Genomic DNA, 22,498 nt, shown 5'->3' on the forward strand with positions numbered 1-22,498 from the left:
CATTCCCCTTGAATGGAAGAGGGAAATGATCGCTCATGACAGAATCAGAGTGGACTTCTCCTCAAATGAGGAGATGTTAAAAGCAATATCTCATGTAGACAAGATAATCGATGGGTTGAAGATGTCTTCAGCCTACAAATTGGGATATTATACCCAAACAACCACCATGGCAACCACGGGCCATGGTAGAGCTCTCCCATTGTCATATCTGTGCATACCCGATCCCGACCTGACTTCCCGACCTCCTTCTTCACCACCTCTGGAGTCCTACCCTACCGCTGTCTGTTCTGATATTCACCTTTGGTCCTGGCACCACACCTCCTCCCACCTCCCATGCCACCTCCACTCCTCCATCCCACTCCTCCCCTATCTCCTCTGCTCCTTCCTCACAACACCTCCACCCTTCCATCATCCTCCTACGCTTCTCCCGTCCGCTCCGATACTCACCTTCGGACCTGACAACTCTCCCTTCCGCCACTCCTTCCCTCTTCCCTCTCTCCTCTCTCTTCCCTCTGGCCCTCTTCTGTCAACCCCCCACCAAGTTACAACCTTCCGCCGCTGTCCCGTACTTCGTACTTGGACACCACTTGTACCTTTGCTCCAAGCCTCCATCATAGTCCCTACCTCGGACTTTGACTCCACCTTGGTCTTAGTCCATTGCATTGGTGACCTCATACTACATAAACACCATTGCCAATATTCCTCGGACTTTCAACCCCACCTCTGTAAGCTCCATAAGCTCCACAACCTCCGAGCTTCACGGATCATCTTTGGCACTTTCGCCGCTTGTAATGTATCTCTCGCGTTTTCCCCTCATCCCTATTTGGACTGCTGCTTCTTCCCATTCTAGCCAGTTAGTCATCATCCCCACTTCTCCTCATCCTCCTGCCGCTCTGGGCCTAGCCCTCCTTACCTCCTTTTGGACGTATCACAGGTTCTGCCTTATGACCTTCAGTACTGCTCCACTTCTGTCATCCCTTTGTTCCTGTTCAGATGCCTTTGTTCCAATTCGGATCCCCTTTGTTTCCTTGTGCTTTTGCCCTCTCCATCATATATATCGGCACTTGTACATACTCGTTTTAGCCCTTAGTCTAAAATCGACCTGAAATGCCCCCTAGAGACTTCCTGCTCGCCTACTGTGAAATTGAGGACCAAATGGACAAACAGCAATGGCACAGCGCTCTGCTTGAGTCACTGAGGCCAAGGTCCCTCCTTGCTAAGTCTCTGGTTCCCCTCCGGAATCGTCTGCCCTCACCCAGTTCTAACACATTGTGTTCAAGCGCTCATGCCTGTCAGGGCATGGGAAAACATTACTGTGACTCGCCATCAGTGACCGTTAAGGTCCGTTGCTCCGGCATAACAGCCCATTAAGGGCAGGGATGACAATTGCAGCGAAACGGGGTTTTGGCTTCAATGACTCATTCATGAGCATTGTGCCTCATACTTGATGTGGCCCCGATATTTCAGAGGGCAGGGGGTGTGACTGAGTCAGACAGAAAGTGCAGGGGGTAACCTTAGTTGATTTTCGAACTAAAGTATGAGGTAGTATACAACCGGTATTTAAGTGTAACGGAATGAATAGAAATAAGTTGCCAGATCTCATGGAGATTGCAGGCGGGCTTAAGAAGGAACGAAAACAAACAAAGAGTGTGGGAGAAAGATGGCCATGCATGGCCATCAAGAAAAACAAGCATGATAAGGAATGACTCATAGGCCCGTGACAGGCTGTGGAAACAGGTAGCTGTGACAGGGAAGGGTGATGGGCTTGTTCAGGCGGTGTCATGCAGGCAGCGGAGTTGATGGGGTCGAAGTGGAGGAGGGAGAAGGTGTGGGGAGTGATCACCTGACCATGGGAATTGCTGGGTCGTGACAATGCTGGACAGATGTTGCCCACTTCCACTGATTGTCCTGCATCCTCCAGTGATGTGAAGGGCTTGTTTTGTTGAAGCTGTGGATAATTTTCGGCCATCCACTCCCTCATTCGGACCTCCAGTGGCTTTGGTGGTGCTTTTTGTTTGAGCATGGCCAAGTGCGCTTTTTCTTCATGCCAGCTTGTTATTTCTGCCTTCTGTGAGTTGTTGAACACTTTCCACCGCTCCTTAGCCTCTTCCTTCCATTGTTCCAACTCTTGCTCATTTAATTTTCTCTGAGCGTGCTCTGCTTGGTCCCTCAAGAAACCATCATGCGTCACAACTTGGCCAAATGTCCCTTTAATGCATCCACCATCCTCCTTCAACTTCTCTGCTTCTTCCTGCACTAAGAGCTGTGTCTGAGCTTTAGACACATACATTCCCCCTAATGCCAACTGGGCATTTGCCGCATCCACTGCATCAATGGCTCTCTCCACCAACACTTGGGCCTTCCGAAACTTGTGCTGCATTTCTTGGTTTTCTTGCACTAATTCAAGGCAAGTCCTGGATCCTGAGTCACGATTGTCTGCGAGATCCCATTTAATTGGGGGTAGATCACTAAGTTGGCCATATGCACGTTCAGGAAGTTTGAATGTTGAATGGAGAGGTGAGGAGGACACAATGGAATTTGTGGATGAAGAAAATGACATAATATGTTCTAGGTCATTGATGGCACGCTTCTTTGCTCAGGCATGAGCTGGGGGAAAGGTAAGAGTCTCATTGGGGCTGATGGTGGTATTCTCGGTGCTGAACATTGTACACCTGGTGCCAGAAGATTGTGGTGATGTGTGGAGATTGTGGGTTGGGATGTTTGTGATTTGAGAGACAGCAAGCAAGGTGCAATTGATGATTGGTCCGTCACTTTCATCATCACTAACCTCGTTGTCTGGAACATTACTTCCACCTAGGTACATTCTAACATCCTGCAAGTTGTCCATTGGTGAAGGTGTGCATTCCCGTTGGTATTTATGAGACATCAGCTGACTGTGAAAGTGCATAATGCGCTTAACAGGTGAGGCCACAGGGAGAGGAAGATCTCCTTGGGTGGAATGTTCAATACTCAGTGCAAGTTGTTCTGGGTGGATGACACTTGGGTTGACTGGATAGATGCCAGTTACATGGAAGCTGGTGATAATGTGAGCTGGGGTTATGGTGTCTGTCCATGCTTGACTGAAGACTGATAGAAATGAGGATTTGTTTAGCTTCCTTGGGTAGTTTCATAAATTAAAAGCGTTGCGCTCCCTTGAGAAGCCCCGCTTTAAGAGGGAGAATATAACAACATCAAGCCCTGTCATATCCCGGAATCCCGACCCCACGCTCTCCCACCACACCACACCTTCCTAACAACTTCACCATCCCCTACACCATGACTCCCCACTCCCCAAGCCACCTTCCTTCCTAACTGTCTCAGCCCCGGTGTTAGGTACGGGTCAGCAAATGGGGACGACCAGCGGGGACAAGGCTCCGGGGTTGGGCTTCAGCCTCAGCGACTCCAAGAGAGCGCTGTGCCCACCTACTGTCTCAGTGCCCACATTTCGAAGTGGCTTGGGCTGCCTTGTTAGGGGGGACAAACCATGTCGATATTCAGACTAAAGTTATGATGATGTAATATACAAGTATTATATAGTAAGGAAACTGAATGGGTCAGGTGACAAACAAAACAAAAAGGGGCCGGCATCCGGGTCAGAGTGCATGGTCGTGACACCCGGCCTGGTTGCGGCACACCAAACCTTGGCCACTCCCATCCCGGAAGCTCGGTCCCAAGTTGGAACATTCAGAGACTCCGGATTTGCTCCAATATCCCGACGGACCTCCAACATCCTGTGACATACCCCTAAACCATTTCCCCACCCATTTCATTTATTGGAGTCACCCAACATCCTTCGGATACATAACTCCGCTTTTGGAGCTACCTGCATCCTTCAGTGACCCCACTTGCATCATCACTTATTAGTCACCTTCCATTCATAGCATGACTATCTTCTTTTACCATTCAGTCGGCTAGCCCCCTCTTACCCATTCCTTGTTCCCATTCATCTTCCAGCCTCTTACTCCACCCTCCTTGATCCGACACCTCAGTTCCCCATTAAGGATATCATTCGGGACCTTTCAGTACCTCTCGGTATCACTCAGCACCTTTCGGTTATCATTTGGACTTTGACTAAAGTCCTTTCCATTCCCCCTTATAAATACCTGTAGATTAGAACCTGTAGTTTTCCTTAGTTCTAATCTCGACTAAAATGCTACCCCAAGTCCCTCTGAGTGAATCCTGGCCCCTTTCTACAAGATACCTCAGACATAAGAAATACAAGGACCAACTGAGACATAATGGAGGCACAGCGCTCCCTCCGAGTCGCTGAGGCTGCATCTTTCTTAGAGCCTCTTGTACCACCCAGCAGAACTGGGCTTCCTGGAGAAGCTTCGGTTCACTACCGGAACTCTCGGACCCCCTCTAGTTGAGCCCCACCTGCATTCGGACTCACGCATTTTCCCCTACGATCCGGGGTTTTTGACAAGCCCCTGGAGAACTTGTGTTGTGTGTGCAGGATAACATATACCAACAATGTTGTGGTTGCATGCATATGTTATGAAGTCCAGACTGTAATGTGAGTTATGTCCATCCACTACCAGGAGATGGTAGCAGCCAGCAGCCTTGTGTTGCGTAGACTTGTTAAAGGTTTGAAGCCAGTCTAAGCCAATCTCATTGTCTGTCCACCCCTTTCCGATACAGTGACTCTAGAACACAAAAATATGAACACACATTCCATGTAATGAATGGGTAACTTATGCAGCCTGCAAAGGATTATCCTTCAACCACTTTGAATTAACATTCTGCCCCTTAAAAATAACAACCAGAGGCACTGAAGTGCCAGTCACAATCACACTGACATTCTCGCGATTCCCATCGCATTGAATGTGTGCCCTTTTTGTCATCCTGCATGCAAAGACCTTGACCCTTTCCCCAGTCCCAAAGGGAAGCCACTCCCATCCATAGCATAGATATCCTCATGTCGGAAATTGAAATGAGCTTGTAATAGTTGGAACCAGTGTTGGACAGCTGTTGGATTTACAGCACCACCCCAAGTACTTTCGAGATTGGCACTCCACTTGGGTTGAAGTCGGTCTTTGTTGTGTACTAAAAACCCATCAACCCAATTTTTGCCAAGCTTGGTGAGGGATGGGTGCTGTATCTGGGCAACTTCCAATGCATACTCAATTACATGATCGCGGGTTGCTGGGAATCCACGGTCGGACATAAGAAGAAGAAAGTCTACAAGTGTATCATTCTCCACCTGATTCAACCATGACTGGTTTATTGAGGCTTCAAGGTGACTTTTCCCACCATTGACCCTCCACATGAATGTCGGATAGGACACTCCACAATTGGAAGCATGTTCCTGAGCACTGGCAGCTTTTTCACCCTTCTGCTTTGCACATAGAATCTCAGTTCTGTATGAAGTCAGGGTTTTCTGCATGTGCAGCTCTGTTGCCTCAGCTGTAAGATGCCTATGGTGCTCTAAGGAGTCCATATGCCAGGCCGTTTGACAAAACAAGCAAGCAAGGCAATATAGGCTCCAGGAGAGGCAGGATTGGTGATTAACTTTTTGATTGTTCAGGTAACACAGATGAAAATTATGCTTCCAACTTAGGTTCCATGTCTCATCAAAACAAACAAACCCTAACACAAATAACACTGGCCTTTTGCCCACTGACTACATGGATGGCTGTTGGTGAGATGAAGACTGCAACATGAGGCCGGGGTGGTTAAGTTGCAAACATGGTGACTGTCACGACCCGACATATCCATCACTTCCCTCTATGCGCCCTAGTGCCACTTGACCCGTCCCTCCCGCGATCATCATCATCCGTCCACTCATCCATCCACCCATCACCCTCATCTGCACTTCCTCCCTCGCGCATGTACCTACCAACCTAGGTTGCCCGCTCCATTGTTGTCCGCCCCCAGCCGGACGGCTTGCTAGACGGCTGGATGGCCTTTTCTCTTTTGTCCGCTTGCGGACTATTGTTCCTCTTATTGTTCCTTGCTTGCCTTTTGTTGACCAAGTTTGCCGATATTGATTATTTGTTCCTTTCTTCATTCATTAATATCGCACTTGATCCACCACTCCTTCCGGGCCGGTCTCATTTAGTTACTTGTGTTTATAATGCATGTAGGTTACACCGGATGTACCTTAGTTCGTATATCGACTTGGATTCCCCCTCTAAACTCTTATCCTCATCGTAAGGCTTCTGTCTGAAATTGGGACACCAACGTAAGAACGAAGCGCAGCACTCCACCCGAGTCGCTGAAGCTAAAAGTCCCGCCCCTCCGACCTTATGAGCCCGGACGACCTCGCGCGCTTTGCAGGTCACCCGGATACGCATCTGGCACGTTCCTGACAGTGACTCTTCACATTCAAGTTTCTCATGTTTCACCGATTTTCCTTTATTTCATGCCTGCTTGACACCAAATTTGGTACATGAGTAGTCCTAGCAACCACCTATATCCATGCCGAATCTCACCACATATGATAAAGACCTGAACAAGTTAGGTGATCGTTTCTCATTTGGGGGTGTCTCATTCGGGGGTGAATAACTGTAGTCCTTGGGTCGAAATTTATTTTCAAAAAAAAAACTTCTTCTCTTGATCATTTTTCCCCTTCGCGATACCCATGTATTGCTGTTCACTTCAAAGTGATGGCCCCACACCCATTCATTCCCTCAATTTCTCTCGCTGACATGTACAAATCATCCACTTTAAAGTGGTGATAATAAAACACTCATTGATATTTTCAAACTCAATGTAACTTCTTTTTTTTCTTTTTATTCTCTTCATTGTATGCATCGCAAATGCAATGCAAAGGGGGAGAATGTCAGGGCAATAGCCCCAAACCCCAAGCCATATGTAATTACGAGGTACATATAGTCACGTGGGTAAGTGGTAACTTCCGGGTTAACCGCTTACACACACCATAATATATGTACACACCATCGTATCACTTACGGCTCTGTGTGCTGAGCAATCCCACTGAGACCTCACAGTGTTTTCATGGGCACCTCAATGGTGTATTACTGTGTCACTTTCCCTTTCTTCAAGGGTAGGTTATTGCCCTGGAGGAGGGTTTTCCTCTGGGTTGTTCATCTGGACATCTGATTGCTGTGTCAGATGTGATGATGTAGCCTGGGCTATGTTGTCAAGCTGTGGACTCGATGAAGTGGGCGCTTCCTGGGTGGGAGTGGGTTGTTGTGTTCCCAAGCCACTTGGCTCAGGTGTAGAGTATGGTAAGTTTACCATTCTTCCCATGGGGAAGGATGGTTGCTGGCCCATCTGTCCAGCATGGAGACTTGCATCTCTCTCCTGGTATTTGGAAGCTTTCACTTCCTGCCCTGCAGCTTTTGCAGCATGTTCCTCAGGAGTCCTGAGTGGTTTGAACTGGGACTTCACATAGGCAGCTTTGCCTAGTCTTTCCCAGGAGTTTTCCCCTGTTCTCCAGGGAGTTGTAATCCTCCACAAGTTTTGTGATACTTGGGAGTTCCAAGAAATATTTCTTGGTTTCCTTCACTTTTTTGCAAAGGTCTTTGCATACCTTGCCACTTTTAAAGGTGGTGTCATATCCATACAATTCCGACCTCCGCTCCGGGCTCCCGGCACTCCGAACTCCAACTTCCAGAGCCCTACTTCCCTTCCGTTTCCTTCTCCTTGCCGACTCCCAAGAGGTTATCCCACCTCCAGCTCAGACACCACCTTTGGTCCGACTCCGGAACATTCCGGGTCCGACCCCAACCTCGACACCTTCCAGACGAGTGTCAGGGCACACCCGCCTGACCCGGTTCCACCCGGGCCCACCTGGGCCCACCTCACCTGCTCCCCGCTACCCATCCTTCCTCCCTCTTCCCTCTTTCCTCTTTCTCCTTTATTTCACTCTCCCTTTCTGTTTATTCTTTCTATTTACACAGACCACCTTTCCTTGTATCATTGTACCGTTGACCCGTCTGGCTCGGACACCCTGGACGACTTCCCGCTATGCCCAGCATGTGCACCTGCAGCGGACGGCCTCGGGATCCCCTGCGGGGATACCCGGATGGCTGCGGCCCTCTCCATAGATGACGTGGCACCTGTCATGTGACCCAAGCCGCATGTACATAAATGTACCTGAAGTGGGAACTGAAGAAGTAACCTTCTTCTCATGTTTTCCACTTCAGTCTAAGTGGCCAGGGACTACAGTCCCAGATTGGGCCTGTCAGTATGCGCGCCCGCTTCGTCCCCTGAGAGGGTCCCTCCGCTGGGCGCTACAGCCGGGCCCCCTCCACCCCAGATGCATCCCTGACAACGAGTACGCAAAACCTATGCTCCCGACTCCGGACCTCCGCTCCGGAATCCCGTTCGCGTCTCCGTCTCCGGAACCTCCGGTCTTAGCTCCGACCTCGGACTTTGACCCCACCTCTGCTTATACCCGTTGTATTGGTTAGCTCATTCCATTTAATTATGTTTGCCAATATTCCGGAGTTTAACTTCCGAGTTTGGACTTTCCGGACTTATGTCGGACCTTGCAACTATTGCATTGTCCTATTCAATTCCACTATTCTCCCTCATTCCTATTTGGGCTGCTGCTTCCTTTCTATTCAGTCAGCTAGCCATTCCCCACTCCCAACCTCCTTCCTTCCTCCTTGGGCCTTGGCCCTTCATTCCTCCTTTGAGAAACACCATTGAGTCAAAACCCTTGACCCTTGGTGTTGTTCCTCTTTCCAGCTCCCTTTGTCTCCTTTCATCCTACCCTCGCTCCTTTTGATTCCGGACCCCTCCTTATATACAATGTACATAGTAACTTGTAACCTCAGTCCGAAATCGACATGAATTCCCCCAAGAGACTTTCCCTCTGCTAGATCCGAAATTAGGGACCCCCAGGACAACCAGCAATGGCACAGCTGTTATGGAAATGGAGAATCTTATGGTCCATGACAGGCAGACCTTGAGGCCCTTTGCTATGGAAATGGGCCTAGACTCCTATAGACCAGGCACACAGGTAAGATATTTCTTACTTCTTCTCACTTCATTCTCTGCCAAACCCCATGCCAAGCTTTCCCACTGGGTTTTGGTGCTGGCTGGGGGATTTGTTGATTTCCAAAGGACTTCCTTTGGCCATTATAACATTTGTATTAGATAGATACAAGTCATATGACATGTATGGTAATTGCCGAGATGTTTTCTGATTATCAAATACATAACCCACAAACCTTGTACCGCAATTGTAACATCCTCACCATTGTGTCACCACTGTAAACTCAACCTGTAACCCTGGAACCATGTCCACCTCCCTATTCCTCCTCTCCATGACAAAACCGCAGCAAGGAGGGCATTCCCATGCCCAACCTCCTACTGCCCACTCCCACCAGTCCACCGGGTGGTTGAGTGGTTACTATAGAGAGAACCAAGTTGAGGGCGGCTGGACGAGAATATGGTGGACTCTTAATTAGGAAGGTATTACCACTAAACAATAGTAAATACATGCTTCGAGGTTGTTCCTCCAACACACCCTCTCAAACGAAAGAACATGTAACCATCTAACATGAATCCATGATATAATGAAACCGGTGTGAAGAAATTGACTGAAAAAGAATGGAATAAAATTGAATGGGAATGGAGTGGTGAAGGGAATGTGGAAAGGTGAAATCCAATGGATGCATGATCAAGGGTGCTAGTCCAATAATCAATGGTGATTGGTTGTCTTCCAAATCTGAGTGGATGCCATGCCAGGCAGTCGGTGGGGTGAGCCTTCTCAGCAATCCCGGGTGTCCAACTTGTCCAAAGTGTGCATGAGAATTAATACGATATTTGAAAGGGGGGGATCACCCTCTGAATCCACAGTGTTCCATGGTAAGGCAGTAAGGGAGTGGCCCCAATGGCCTGCTGGTGCCAGGTGCAAGGTGGGATTGGGTTGCTGCCTTTGAGCGCGCGCGATTGGACCGTGGGAAAATGAAAAAATGGTGACGTGGCAAGGAAGGGAAGGGAAATAAGAGTGTTGCATGCCTGTCTGAGGACTTAGAGCAAGGAGAGAAGGGGGGGGTGCCAATTACTGCCTTCCAGGACTTCGAAGGGGTGCCAAGTCCGACCTTAAAGATGGGCGCCAGACTGGACTTGCGGGCCCAACACAAAACTTGAATAATTGCCACACACTGGCCTTAATAGTGGGCGCCAGGCTGGACTTCCGTGCCCAAAGACAAACTTGAAGGATGCCGCGCACCGGCCTTAACAGTGGGCGCTGGGCTGGACTTTAGTGCCCCAAAACAATGCCGTGTAGGACTTAAAAGGATGCCTGGTGTACAGGACTTAACAAATGCCGCATGGGACTTAAGATACGGGGGATTGCCCCTGCCTCCGCTGAGGACTTATGAAGGTGGTCAACTGCACTTTGACCAACTGCCGCGAGAGTCAGGCGGACTTCCTTGATACCTAAGCTTGTCCAGGCGAGCCGCCTGGGCTCATAACCTATAGAGAGAACCAAGTTGAGGGCGGCTGGACGAGAATATGGTGGACTCTTAATTAGGAAGGTATTACCACTAAACAATAGTAAATACATGCTTCGAGGTTGTTCCTCCAACAGTTACTCCCATCCAACCAGAAGTTCCCTATCAGGAACTGCAGCCTATCCCACCTCCTCAGGAGAAGGATACGGTCCAGGCAGCTCCAGGATGCCTGGCCACGCACCCATGGGTCCCACTTCCCATGGTCACCCACTACCGTGCACTGGTCCACCAGCCCGCTTTTCCCAACAACTCCTGCTACCGGTACGCTCCCATGAGCGCCAAGTCACCGATAGCCACCAACTGGGTGACTCCCTTTGGGAGTCCCAGTATCCCTCACTACTGGTACGCTCCATTGAGTGCCAAGTCACCGCTAGCCAAACACTCCCAGCACACCCGCTACCGGCACGCTCCCAGGAGCGCCAAGTCCCCATTAGCAGACAGTCAGGTGGCTCTCTCAAGGAGCCCACATCATACTCGCTACCGGTACGCTCCCAGGAGCGCCAAGTTACCGTTGGCCGACACACAGGTTGTACTTCCATACACTCATCCTATTCCGCTCTCCCTCCGATGGCTACGCAGCCACCTCCATTAGTGAGCCGAACGGCTCAGGTTGGGTTCCCTGGAACCCATTCCTGTAACAACAGCGCTCTGCCTGAGTCGCTGAGGCCGAGGTCCTTCCATGCTAAGTCTCCGATTCCACTCCGGAGTCGTCCGAATCCGCACATTCTAACACAATCCTGACCTCCACTCCGGGCTCCCAGAACTCCAAAACTGACTCTGGAGCCCTACTTCCCTTCCATCACCTTCTCCTTGCCGACTCCCAAGAGGTTATCCCACCTCCGGCTCTGACACCACCTTCGGTCCGACTCCAGAACACTCCGGGTCCGACCTCAACCTCGACACCTTCCAGATGAGCATGCAACACCTATGCCCCCGGCTCCGGACCTCCGCTCCAGAATCCTGTTCACGTCTCCATCTCCGGAACCTCCGGTCTTAGCTCCGACCTTGGACTTTGACCCCACCTCCACTTATACCCATTGTATTGGTTAGCTCATTCCATTTAATTATGTTTGCCAATATTCCGGAGTGTAACTTCCGAGTTCGGACTTTCCGGACTTACTTTGGACCTTGCAACTATTGCATTGCTCCATTCAATTCCGCTATTCTCCCTCATTCCTATTTGGGCTGCTGCTTCCTTTCTATTCAGTCAGCTGGCCATTCCCCACTCCCATCCTCCTTCCTTCCTCCTTGGGCCTTGGCCCTTCACTCCTCCTTTGGGAAACACCATTGAGTCAAACCCTTGACCCTCAGTGTTGTTCCTCCTTCCAGCTCCCTTTGTCTGCTTTCGGAGTACCCTTGCTCCTTTTGATTCCGGACCCCTCCTTATATACAACACCTAGTACTCATGACCCAATCAATATAAGTAGGTAACCAGGGGCTATCAGCCAACCTACCATCTTAGATAGTATTTCAGCATCTGAGTAGCTGCACCGATGCACTGTCTGCACTGAGGAAATTTTACAGGAGTGTCATATCCATGCATACCCAATCCCAACCCAACTTCCGGACCTCCTTCTTCACCACCTCCAGAGTCCTACCCTACCGCTGTCTGTTCTGATATTCACCTTCAGTCCTGGCACCACACCTCCTCCCACCTCCCATGCCACCTCCACACCTCCATCCCTCTCCTCCCCTATCTCCATCCGCTCCGATACTCACCTTGGACCGAACACCACCCCTCTCACCACCCTCCTACTACTCCTCCTCCTACTCCTCCGCTCCTTCCTCACAACACCTCCACCCTTCCGTCATCCTCCTACGCTTCTCCCATCCACTCTGATACTCACCGTTGGACCTGACAACTCTCCCTTTGTCAGGGCACACCCGCCTGACCCGGCTCCACCCGGCCCAACCTGACCCAGTACCCCGCCGGTCCACCCTTCCTTACCTCCTCCCCCTTTCCCTTCTTCCCCCCTCATCCTCCCCTCCTCAGTTTCTCCTTATCTTACTTCTCCTTTATTCTCCCTTTATTCTACATGGACGACTTTCTCTGTATCAATGTACAACTGACCCATCTGCAGCGTGCCCACCATGCACCCGGCCCGGGCACCTCGGGCGACTTCCCGCTGTGCCCAGCACGTGCGCCTGCACCGGATACCCTTGGTATCTCCCACGGAGACACCCGGGTGGTTACGGCTGTGTGCGAGGGTGACGTGGCATCCGTCATGTGATCCAAGCTGCATGTATATAAACGAACCTGAAGTGGGAACCGAAGAAGTAGCCTTCTTCTCAACTTTCCACTTCAGTCTAAGTGGCCAGGGACTACTGTCCCATATCGGGCCTGTCAGTACGCACGCCCGATCCGCCCCCCGCCAGGCTCTCGGTCCCGGACGCTATACCCGGACCCCCTCGACCCCGGACAAGTCCCTGACACCCTTCCACCATGCCTTCCCTCTTCCCTCTCTCTCCTCTCTCTTCCATCTGGCCCTCTTCTGTCGACCCCCTGCCAAGTTACGACCTTCTGCCACTGTCCCGTACTTCGTACTCGGACACCGCTTGTACCTTTCCAATATTCCTCGGACTTTCAACCCTGCCTCCGTAACCTCTGTAAGCTCTGCAACCTCCAAGCTTCATGGATCATCTTTGGCACTTTTGCCACTTGTAATGTATCTCTTGCGTTTTCCCCTCATCCCTATTTGGACTGCTGCTTCTTCCCATTCTAGCCAGTTAGTCATCCTCCTCATCCTCCTGCCCCTCTGGGCCTCGCCCTCCTTACCTCCTTTCGGACGTATCACAGGTTCTGCCTTATGACCTTCGGTACCGCTCCACTTCTGTCATCCCTTTGTTCCCATTCGGATGCCTTCATTCCAATTCGGATCCCCTTTGTTTCCTTGTGCTTTCGCCCCCCCCATCATACATATCGGCACTTGTACATACTTATTTTAGCCCTTAGTCTAAAATCGACCTGAAATGCCCCCCAGAGACTTCCTGCTCGCCTACTGTGAAATTAAGGACCAAATGGACAAACAGCAATGGCACAGCGCTCCACTTGAGTTGCTGAGGCCAAGGTCCCTCCTTGCTAAGTCTCTGGTTCCCCTCTGGAATCGTCCGCCCTTGCCCAGTTCTACCAGGGAGGGCCCGAAAGCTCTCAGGTGCCCATGACTCATTTTTTCAATTGCAATAGTAAATGGCTGCACTTCTTTGGTGACTTTATCAAATGTATTACTGGCATCGACTTCTGATGCTCCATCATCGCTGTTGCCATTGGCAACATCGCCAAAGTCGTTCTCATTCACTTTTGCTCATTTTTTTCGTTCTTTTTTCTACTTGCTTTTCTTACACATCAATCTTAGCACTAGTCGTTCTTGTTATTGCCATCATAGATAGTTCCTCTGATCTTGTCCTCCCCAAGCCCCACTGGTAGTCGTTAAGCACATTCCTCTCTTTCTTTTGTACTCTTATACTATAAGTTATAGTTATACTCCAATGTAAATAACTCAAACTCATCGCATCCTCAGCCTCCACCATCATACCATTGCCGCTCCGACATTAATGTTGCAATGCAGCTCACATCGGTGATGTTAATATTCTTGAAATCGATGGGGAATTACACATGTGACTGCTTTTTCTGTTGCAGGCCAACCAACACATAGGTACAAATGTGTCCAAGCCACCAATGTTTGACACATGTTGGGAAAACTTCATCCCTCACCAATTTCCGTCCTCTCTAGCATGCAACAGCAGATGCTGGCTGTTTCTTCTTTCAGGGGTTTGAATTTTGCGGTGCTTTACGTTTGCGACCTTGGCTGGTGTTGTTCGATCAGTAATAGGCTAGCCAGCAAAGGTGAGAGCTTACATAGCAGTCGCTGCCTCTCCACTTGTCACTATTGGGGCCTGAGTGGCGTTAGGTTGGAGGGGTGATGGGGTGACAGCCAGGGCCACAGATCTAAGGTGCGCAGGGAGTGACAGATGGTGTTAGTCCGCTCTTGGCAATGTTCTCTGCTGGCAATGAAATGCGCTGACCCTGAAGGGATATTCGCTGACCCAATGTTATTCTCCTTGTCCTCACCATCTGTTGCACTGAATGTCAAGGAAACCTCGCTTTTTAGTGTGTCATTTCGTGCATTTGGGAGTCTCACATAGAGTGGGCAGTCTCATTGGGGTTGACTATCGTGGTGAGTGCAGCTAGCTCTTCACGCCTCTTTTCAACTTGATCTTCTGTCAATTCGACCCACTTAATCTGGCCATCCTTCCATCCTTTGAGTACCTCATGCATGTGGTTGGTGCATGCAAGCTTCGGTTTGATCAGTTTGCCACCTGGGTAATTCGTCATGTCAATTGCAATACAATGTTTGATTGTAAGTTTCAAATAATTCCTTGGCTGCCATTCCATCGATAACCTAGACCTCCCACTCAGTTCACCTGTGTATTTAGTTAGTGTGTGCCGGAAAGCTTGGATGATGCCACTCACGGAGACTTATCCTAGTTACCTTGGCTATTTCTTCATGCATGGCTGCGGCTGTTGCATTATATCCCTGGACCATAGCTCATGCCTCATATCAGTAAGTAGTCATGCATTGATTTCAACCACATACTTTCTAATTTACCAACTACATGGGCCTCCATGAGGCGAATCGGTACTCCCATATCTGTTAGAAGGGGTGGATTCGGACAACTCTGGAGTGGAATTGGAGACTTAGCATGGAAGGACCTCGGCCTCAGCGACTCAGGCAGAGCGCTGTGCCATTGCTGGTTGTCCTGGGGGTCCCTAATTTCGGATCTAGCAGAGGGAAAGTCTCTTGGGGGCATTTCAGGTCGATTTCGGACTGAGGTTACAAGTTACTATGTACATTGTATATAAGGAGGGGTCCAGAATCAAAAGGAGCAAGGGTACTCCGAAAGCAGACAAAGGGGGCTGGAAGGAGGAACAACACTGAGGGTCAAGGGTTTGACTCAATGGTGTTTCCCAAAGGAGGAGTGAAGGGCCAAGGCCCAAGGAGGAAGGAAGGAGGATGGGAGTGGGGAATGGCCAGCTGACTGAATAGAAAGGAAGCAGCAGCCCAAATAGGAATGAGGGAGAATAGCAGAATTGAATAGGACAATGCAATAGTTGCAAGGTCCAAGGTAAGTCTGGAAAGTCCAAACTCGGAAGTTAAACTCCGGAATATTGGCAAACGTAATTAAATGGAATGAGCTAACCAATACAATGGGTATAAGCGGAGGTGGGGTCAAAGTCCAAGGTCAGAGCTAAGACCGGAGGTTCCGGAGATGGAGACACAAACGAGATTCCGGAGCAGAGGTCCGGAGTTGGGAGCATAGGTGTTGCATGCTCATCTGGAAGGTGTCAAGGTTGAGGTCGGACCCGGAATGTTCCGGAGTCGGACCAAAGGTGGTGTCAGAGCCGGAGGTGGGATAACCTCTTGGGAGTCGGCAAGGAGGAGGTGATGGAAGGGAAGTAGGGCTCTGGAGTCAGTTTTGGAGTTCTGGGAGCCCAGAGTGGAGGTTGGGATTGTATGGATATGACAATATCCACATGTGCTACAGCTGCCCAGAAGGCTTTGGCCTTATCTGTTCCTGTCAGGGCAATAGCCCTGAACCCCGAGCCACATGTAATTAAGATACATATAGTCATGTGGGTAAGCGGGAACCTCCGGGTAACTGCTTACACACTACCATAAAATACACACCCTTGTATCACTTATGGCTCTGTGTGCTGAGCTACCCTGAGACCTCACAGTTCCCCAGACGACTGGCGCAAATAAGTCCTCTGAGTGGCCTCATCAACACGAGCACCTCAATGCCGCATGACTGGTGGACTGATTTGGCCTGGTGCATTTGAGTACTAAATCCTTGCTCGCTTTTAGATGCCAGAAACGTACTATGCTCAGTAGTTGGTCCTGTGCATGGATTGCAATAGAGTTCATGGATAACTCTGGTGAGATTATCATCTCTGTCAGGGCACATACCCTGACTTAGCCCGGACCCGGACCCGTATCCAGACCCGCTCCACTTCCCGTGCACTTCCTGCGCTGCATGCTCCGCACACCGCATGATCCGACCCCGGATCCCACCTCATGTGACTTCCGGGTATCCCCGGAAGTTTTCGCCATATTGGGCCACTGTGGGAAAGTGAGAAGTTAACCTTCTTCTCACTTTCTTACCCACAGTAGCTATGCCCTGAGATGGGCTGTGTTTACAGGCCAGACTGTGGACTGTGGAGAGGGGTCATGGGGACCCGGGGTCCGTCCCCTGACAATCTCTTTCAACAAGCGATTGTGCCTTTTAACCATAATGCCATCCAGAATAACCTGGGAAGTGTACTCTTCCTCTGATGTCATGGGTTTTTGAACATCCTCGTATGCAAGTTTCCCCCCATTGATGTCCTCAAGTACTTTCAGGTACTCCTCCTTGTAAGGCAGGTTAGGCAATGCCCCTTCTAGAGTACTCTGTAAGCACACACCCCTCTTGCTCATGTAAGTTAATTCCTTACCTTTCAAACGTTCTGCCTCTGCCTGTGCATGGGCCCATGCATTGGGCATTGTGGGCTTGCACGTCTTCTTAGGTTTTGATAATTTATAGATCATGTCATATCCATCCCCGGCCATCGACTTCCGGTCCCTCCAATCCCTCCGGTCTACCTCTGCTCCTTCCTCACTAACCTCGGAGCTCCCGTATTCCGCAATCCTCTTGGTACCCCTCGATGGTCACCACCCCCTCCTTTCAATTTATTACCTACACCTCCCTAAGTACGGAGCCCCGAAGACTTCCGGACAGCTCTGATGTCCACTAGTGCACTCCCGCCTCCGCTGGGCAATACACTCGCCTGCCCTGCAGAGTCCACCTTCGGGCCTATCCCTCCTTTCCGTTTCTGGGTTATCGCCTGCCTTTCTGCTAACCCCACGACCCAACTCGTCGGTAATATTCAGTCGGCTAATGTTTAACCCCATTAGCTCCGCTCTGTTCGGCTCTGTCATTTGTGGACCCATCTGTGCTGTAACCATATATATATCCAACTTGTACATAGGTTACACTCCAGTAATAAAATCAACTAGAGTTACCCCCCTTCAGTTCTGATTGCCAGTTAGTAAGTTAGGGCATGGATGTGTCACTAGGCACAGTGCTCTTGGCATAAGTCACTGAGGCCGAAGCCCTCCGCCACGGAGACTTTCCTTCGTCTCGAACCTGGTCTCTGACAGTATTTTATTACTCCCTGACTAGTACATGTCTTGTATGGCACCAAAAGCCCTTCGCACTCGTTCGCAACTATGCACATTAGTTCCCAACTCTGCCTCACCTTCCCCAGAACCCTCTCAGCCTGGTCCTAGTCGATTGGCGAGAAACCCAGTTGAGTTTCGAAGCTTTTCTAACCTTGAAACCCCTCTCCCATCAACTCCGATCATGCGCCCCATTAGGAATCGATCACCAGTTGCAGATTCCGACTTCGGAGACACCATGGAACAACCCATAGACCCCGTCCACTTCTTTGGACTCGGTTCCGAGGTCCCTGACTTCGTTGATCCTCCTCCTGCTGATCCTCCCATCCCCACTGTCCCAACCACCAACGATGCCGAACCCACCTCCAACGTGGCTATTGCGCAATTGGCCCAAGCCATTGCCAGTCTGGCTCATCACACCGGATGACGACGATGACGACCATCTTCTGCTCTCCGGACCAAGGTCCGCAAACCCGAACAGTTCGATGGAAAGGATCCCCAAGAACTCCGAGTATTCTTGGTCCAATGCGAGCTCAATTTCCAGGACCGTCCCCTCGCTTTTGCTAGTGACTGCGCTAAAGTCATATTTGCGCAGTCCTACCTCAAGGGAATGGCCCTCGATTGGTTCGAGCTGGATCTGTTATTCGACCAGAATTCTACACTTCGTCCACAATGGATGAATGACTATCAAGAGTTCGTTAATGAACTTCAAACTAACTTTGGTCCTCACGATCCTGTGGGCGACGCCGAGGGTCAACTGATGACCCTGGACATGAAGGACGGGCACCACATCAATAAATACGTCGTCGAGTTCAACCGACACGCCTCTCAACTTCACGGTTACGGAGAAGCTGCGCTTCGTCGTTTCTTCTATAACGGATTGCCGGAATGTATTAAAGACGATATTGCCAGAGTAGGTAAACCCTCTACTCTTTCTGAACTTCGCACCTTGTCCCAAACTCTTGATGCATGCTATTGGGAGCGTAAATCGGAAGTTACACGTCACGCGAAACCCTCTTCCTCTAATGTTTTCGACAAGTCCACCGCCGCTTCTCGTTCCGACCCCATCCCTTCCTCCTCCTCCTTCAACTCAGCTTCCGGTAGTAGGCCTCCGAAGGACAATAAAAAGTCCGAGGCCAGCTCCACTAAACCGGACCTCTCATCTAAACTCGGAGACAATGGCAAGCTCACGCCACAAGAGTGTAAGAGTCATCTCGACGAGAAACTTTGTATGTTCTGCAGTCAGTCTGGCCACATGGTCAAGGACTGTCCCAAGTCTTCTTCTCGCGCGTCTAAGGCCCGTTCGGCCCAGACCGAGGAGCAAGGATCCACTTCCGCAGAAGCAAAAAATTAGTCCGCACCCCTGTGGACTCCGCACAGACCGGGGGTTGCGATCCTTCCTTCCGTGCGCTCAAAGAAGTGCGTTTAAATGCATCTTCCATTTCCGACTTATCCTCCCTCCACATTCCCATTTCCTTTTCTCTTTCAAATGGTCTATTTTCTCCTCTCAATGTTGACCCTTCGGGTAATGTTCTACCCGTTGTAGATAGTGTTGCTGATGTACCACTCTCTCCTCCGCCCCCTCCGACTACTTCTGTAGATCGATCCACCTCTCTCCGCTTCTCTTCTTTCTCTCCTCCTGTTCCTCCTCTGTCCAATGTTAGGACACAAAATAAACTTTTCCGCTCCTATGAGAATGTACCCGCACTCATAGATTCTGGGTCTTCGGACTGCTTCATCGATGACACATTCGTAAAAAAGTTGGCCTTGAAGACATACCAGATTAAACCCCTACAACTACACCTATTCGACGGTAGCACCAACTCAATCATAACCCACACCGTTGATATTCCCCTCCGCTTCGCTTCCGGAAACATCACCCCCACGACTTTCTTTGTCACATCGCTGGATGGATCATGTTCCCTAGTCCTAGGACACAACTGGCTTACCCACTACAATCCGTTGATTGACTGGGTCTCAAGCAGTATTACGTTCCGAACTTCCGAACCTACCAAGACAGTTACTCCGAGCTCTCCCCCATCATCTCCGGCACCACTGCCGTCGTCCGACATCCAACCATCTGATGTTTCGCCAGCACCTCAGTCACAGGCTGCCACTCCTCCGTTACCATCTATCGAGTTCGTCAGCCATTCCGCATTCGCGAAGGCTTGCCAACTTGAAGGATCGGTATCCTTCAGCCTAACCATCCCTTCCGAGGAAAGCCGCTTGAGGGCTGCCTCATCCCACACCGATTCTGTCGACCTCTCGGCCGTTCCGAAGGAGTATCACGAGTTCGCGGATGTGTTCAGTAAGAGCAAAGCCTTGATGCTGGCACCGCACCGTGAGCACGACCTAAAGATCGACCTTGAGGAAGGCACTTCCCCACCCTGGGGTACCATGTACTCTCTCTCTACTTCGGAACTCGAGGCCCTCCGGGCATTCTTAGATGAACACCTGGCCTCCGGGTTCATTCGCCCCACTACTTCCGCTCACGCAGCACCAGTCCTCTTCGTCCGCAAGAAGGACGGATCCCTCCGTCTTTGCGTCAACTTCCGAGGGCTGAACAAGATCACCAAAAAGGATCGCTACCCACTTCCCTGCATCTCCGACCTCCTTGACGCACCTAGCCGTGCCACGGTCTACACCAGACTCGACCTCCGGCATGCTTACCACCTGGTTTGCATTGCAGCAGGCAATGAATGGAAGACCTCCTTCTGCACGCACTATGGTTCCTATGAGTGGCTTGTCATGCCATTCGGTCTCACAAATGCACCTGTGGCTTTCCAGCGATTCGTCAACACGATCTTTGCCGACCTCTTGGACGTTTCTGTGGTAGTCTATCTAGACGACATCCTTACCTACTCGGAAGACATGGCTTCACATCAGGAGCATGTCCGAGAAGTTCTTAGGAGACTCCGCAAACACGGCCTATACGCCAATCCGAAGAAATGTGAGTTTCATACGGACACTACGGAATATCTTGGTTACTGCCTCTCTCCTTCCGGACTCACCATGTCCATCGAGAAGGTCAAAGCCATCCAAGATTGGCCCGAGCCCCGTAAAGTCAAGGATGTCCAATCCTTCCTTGGCTTTGCTAACTTCTATCTGTCAGGGACAGCTCCGAAAGCGGCAAGGTCCCGGCATGAGGGACTCGATGGGACAGATGTCAGCTATGCATAGTGGCGGTCCCGTTGCGGGGTGAGCGTCCCCGACCACTTAGTCTGAAGTGGGAAGTTGAATTATCATTAAAAGGGGAAGCTACAGTACTTACCTGAAGTGGGAAGTTGAGAAGAAGGCTGCTGTTAGAACCGGGTGGATACAGACGACTCCGGAGTGGAATCAGAGACTTAGCGTGGAGGGACCTTGGCCTCAGCGACTCAAGCAGAGTGCTGTGCCATTGCTGTTTGTCCATTTGGTCCTTAATTTCACAGTAGGTGAGCAGGAAGTCTCTAGGGGGCATTTCAGGTCGATTTTGGACTGAACCAAAACGTATATGTACAAGCACCAATATATATAATGGAGGGGGCAAAAGCACAAGGAAACAAAGGGAAACCGAATCGGAACGAAGACGGGAACAAAGGGTAGAAGAAGCGGATCGGTACCGAAGGTCATAAGGCAGGACCTGTGATACATCCGAAAGGAGGTAGGGAGGGTGAGGCCCAGAGGGGCAGGAGGATGAGGAGAAGTGGGGATGATGACTAACTGGCTAGAATGGGAAGAAGCAGTAGTCCAAATAGGGATGAGGGGAAAACGTGAGAGATACATTACAAGCAGCGAAAGTGCTGAAGGCGATCCGCGAAGCTCGGGGGTTGCGGAGCTTACGGAGGTTACAGAGGCGGGGTTGAAAGTCCGAGGGATATTGGCAATGGTGTTTACGTAGTATGAGGTCACCAATGCAATGGACTAAGACCGAGGTGGAGTCAAAGTCCGAGGTAGGGACTATGACGGAGGCTCGGAGCAAAGGTACGAGCGGTGTCTGAGTACGAAGTATGGGACAGCAGTGGAAGGTCGTAACTTGGTGGGAGGGTGGTGGAGGAGTACCAGAGGGAGGAGAGAGGGGAAAGGTAAGGGAGAAGGAGTGGTGGAAAGGAGAGTTGTCAGGTCCGAAGGTGAGTATCGGAGCAGACGGGGGAAGCGTAGGAGGGTGACAGGAGGGTGGAGGTGTTGTGAAGGAGGAGCGGAGTAGGAGGAGGAGGAGTAGTAGGAGGGTGGCGAGAGGGGCGGTGTTCGGTCCGAGGTGAGTATCGGAGCAGCAGCGGTAGGGTATGACTCCGGAGGTGAAGAGGGTGGAGGTCCGGAAGTCGGGTCGGGGTCGGGTATGCACGGATATGACAGCTGCTTCTTCTGTTCCCACCCCAGGTGCTATTATATACATGCGGTTGGGGTCACGTGGGAGGAGCCACGTCATCCCCACACACAGCCGCACTCCCCTGGGTATCTCCGTGGGAGATCCTGGAGGTGTGCCGCTCTGTGAGTGGGAATGTGTGCGGTGATCGGGGGAGTGGGGTTAGGTGTGTAGTAATACATAGAGAAGGGGAAGTCGACCATGGAACGGAAATAGAAAGAAAGAAGGAAAGGGGAAAGAAGAAACAGGGAGTGATAGTGGGGGAGTGGAGTAGGGTGGTGCAGCGCGGGGTCAGGTGGGGTGTGCCCTGACACTATCGGCGTTTCATCCACCAATACTCCGACATTGTGGTCCCCTTGATGCACCTCACACGTAAAGGAGCCCCCTGGCTATTCTCTGACAATTGTCGCTCTGCTTTCAACACCTTGAAAGAAGCCTTCACTTCCGCTCCTATCCTCACACATTGGCTACCTGACGCCCCCCTCATTGTAGAAACCGACGCC

General features: G+C 50.7%; 3 protein-coding genes across 3 annotated transcripts; all 3 read right to left on the reverse strand.

Annotated features, from left to right (window-relative positions):
* Positions 1–1,707: 1,707 nt before the first annotated feature.
* EI90DRAFT_3132956 (uncharacterized protein) lies at positions 1,708–2,560 on the reverse strand (the record flags this gene model as incomplete). Its single annotated transcript, XM_039064530.1, has 2 exons — positions 1,708–1,725; positions 1,844–2,560. 2 exons carry the CDS (start codon positions 2,558–2,560, stop codon positions 1,708–1,710), a joined length of 735 nt encoding a protein of 244 aa, XP_038909869.1.
* Positions 2,561–13,772: 11,212 nt separating this feature from the next.
* Positions 13,773–14,769, reverse strand: EI90DRAFT_3020924 (uncharacterized protein; the record flags this gene model as incomplete). The annotated part of the gene is made up of 4 exons (XM_039057577.1): positions 13,773–13,899; positions 14,293–14,382; positions 14,460–14,516; positions 14,576–14,769. 4 exons carry the CDS (start codon positions 14,767–14,769, stop codon positions 13,773–13,775), a joined length of 468 nt encoding a protein of 155 aa, XP_038909870.1.
* A 1,837-nt stretch (positions 14,770–16,606) lies between these two features.
* On the reverse strand, positions 16,607–16,975 carry EI90DRAFT_3132958 (uncharacterized protein; the record flags this gene model as incomplete). The annotated part of the gene is made up of 2 exons (XM_039064531.1): positions 16,607–16,872; positions 16,927–16,975. The coding sequence occupies 2 exons, from the start codon at positions 16,973–16,975 to the stop codon at positions 16,607–16,609; spliced, it is 315 nt and encodes a 104-aa protein (XP_038909871.1).
* Between the last annotated feature and the right edge of the window lie 5,523 nt (positions 16,976–22,498).

This window comes from Cantharellus anzutake (genome assembly GCF_015039405.1).
Source record: "Cantharellus anzutake strain C23 chromosome Unknown EI90scaffold_95, whole genome shotgun sequence".
Classification (NCBI taxonomy): Eukaryota; Fungi; Basidiomycota; class Agaricomycetes; order Cantharellales; family Hydnaceae; genus Cantharellus; species Cantharellus anzutake.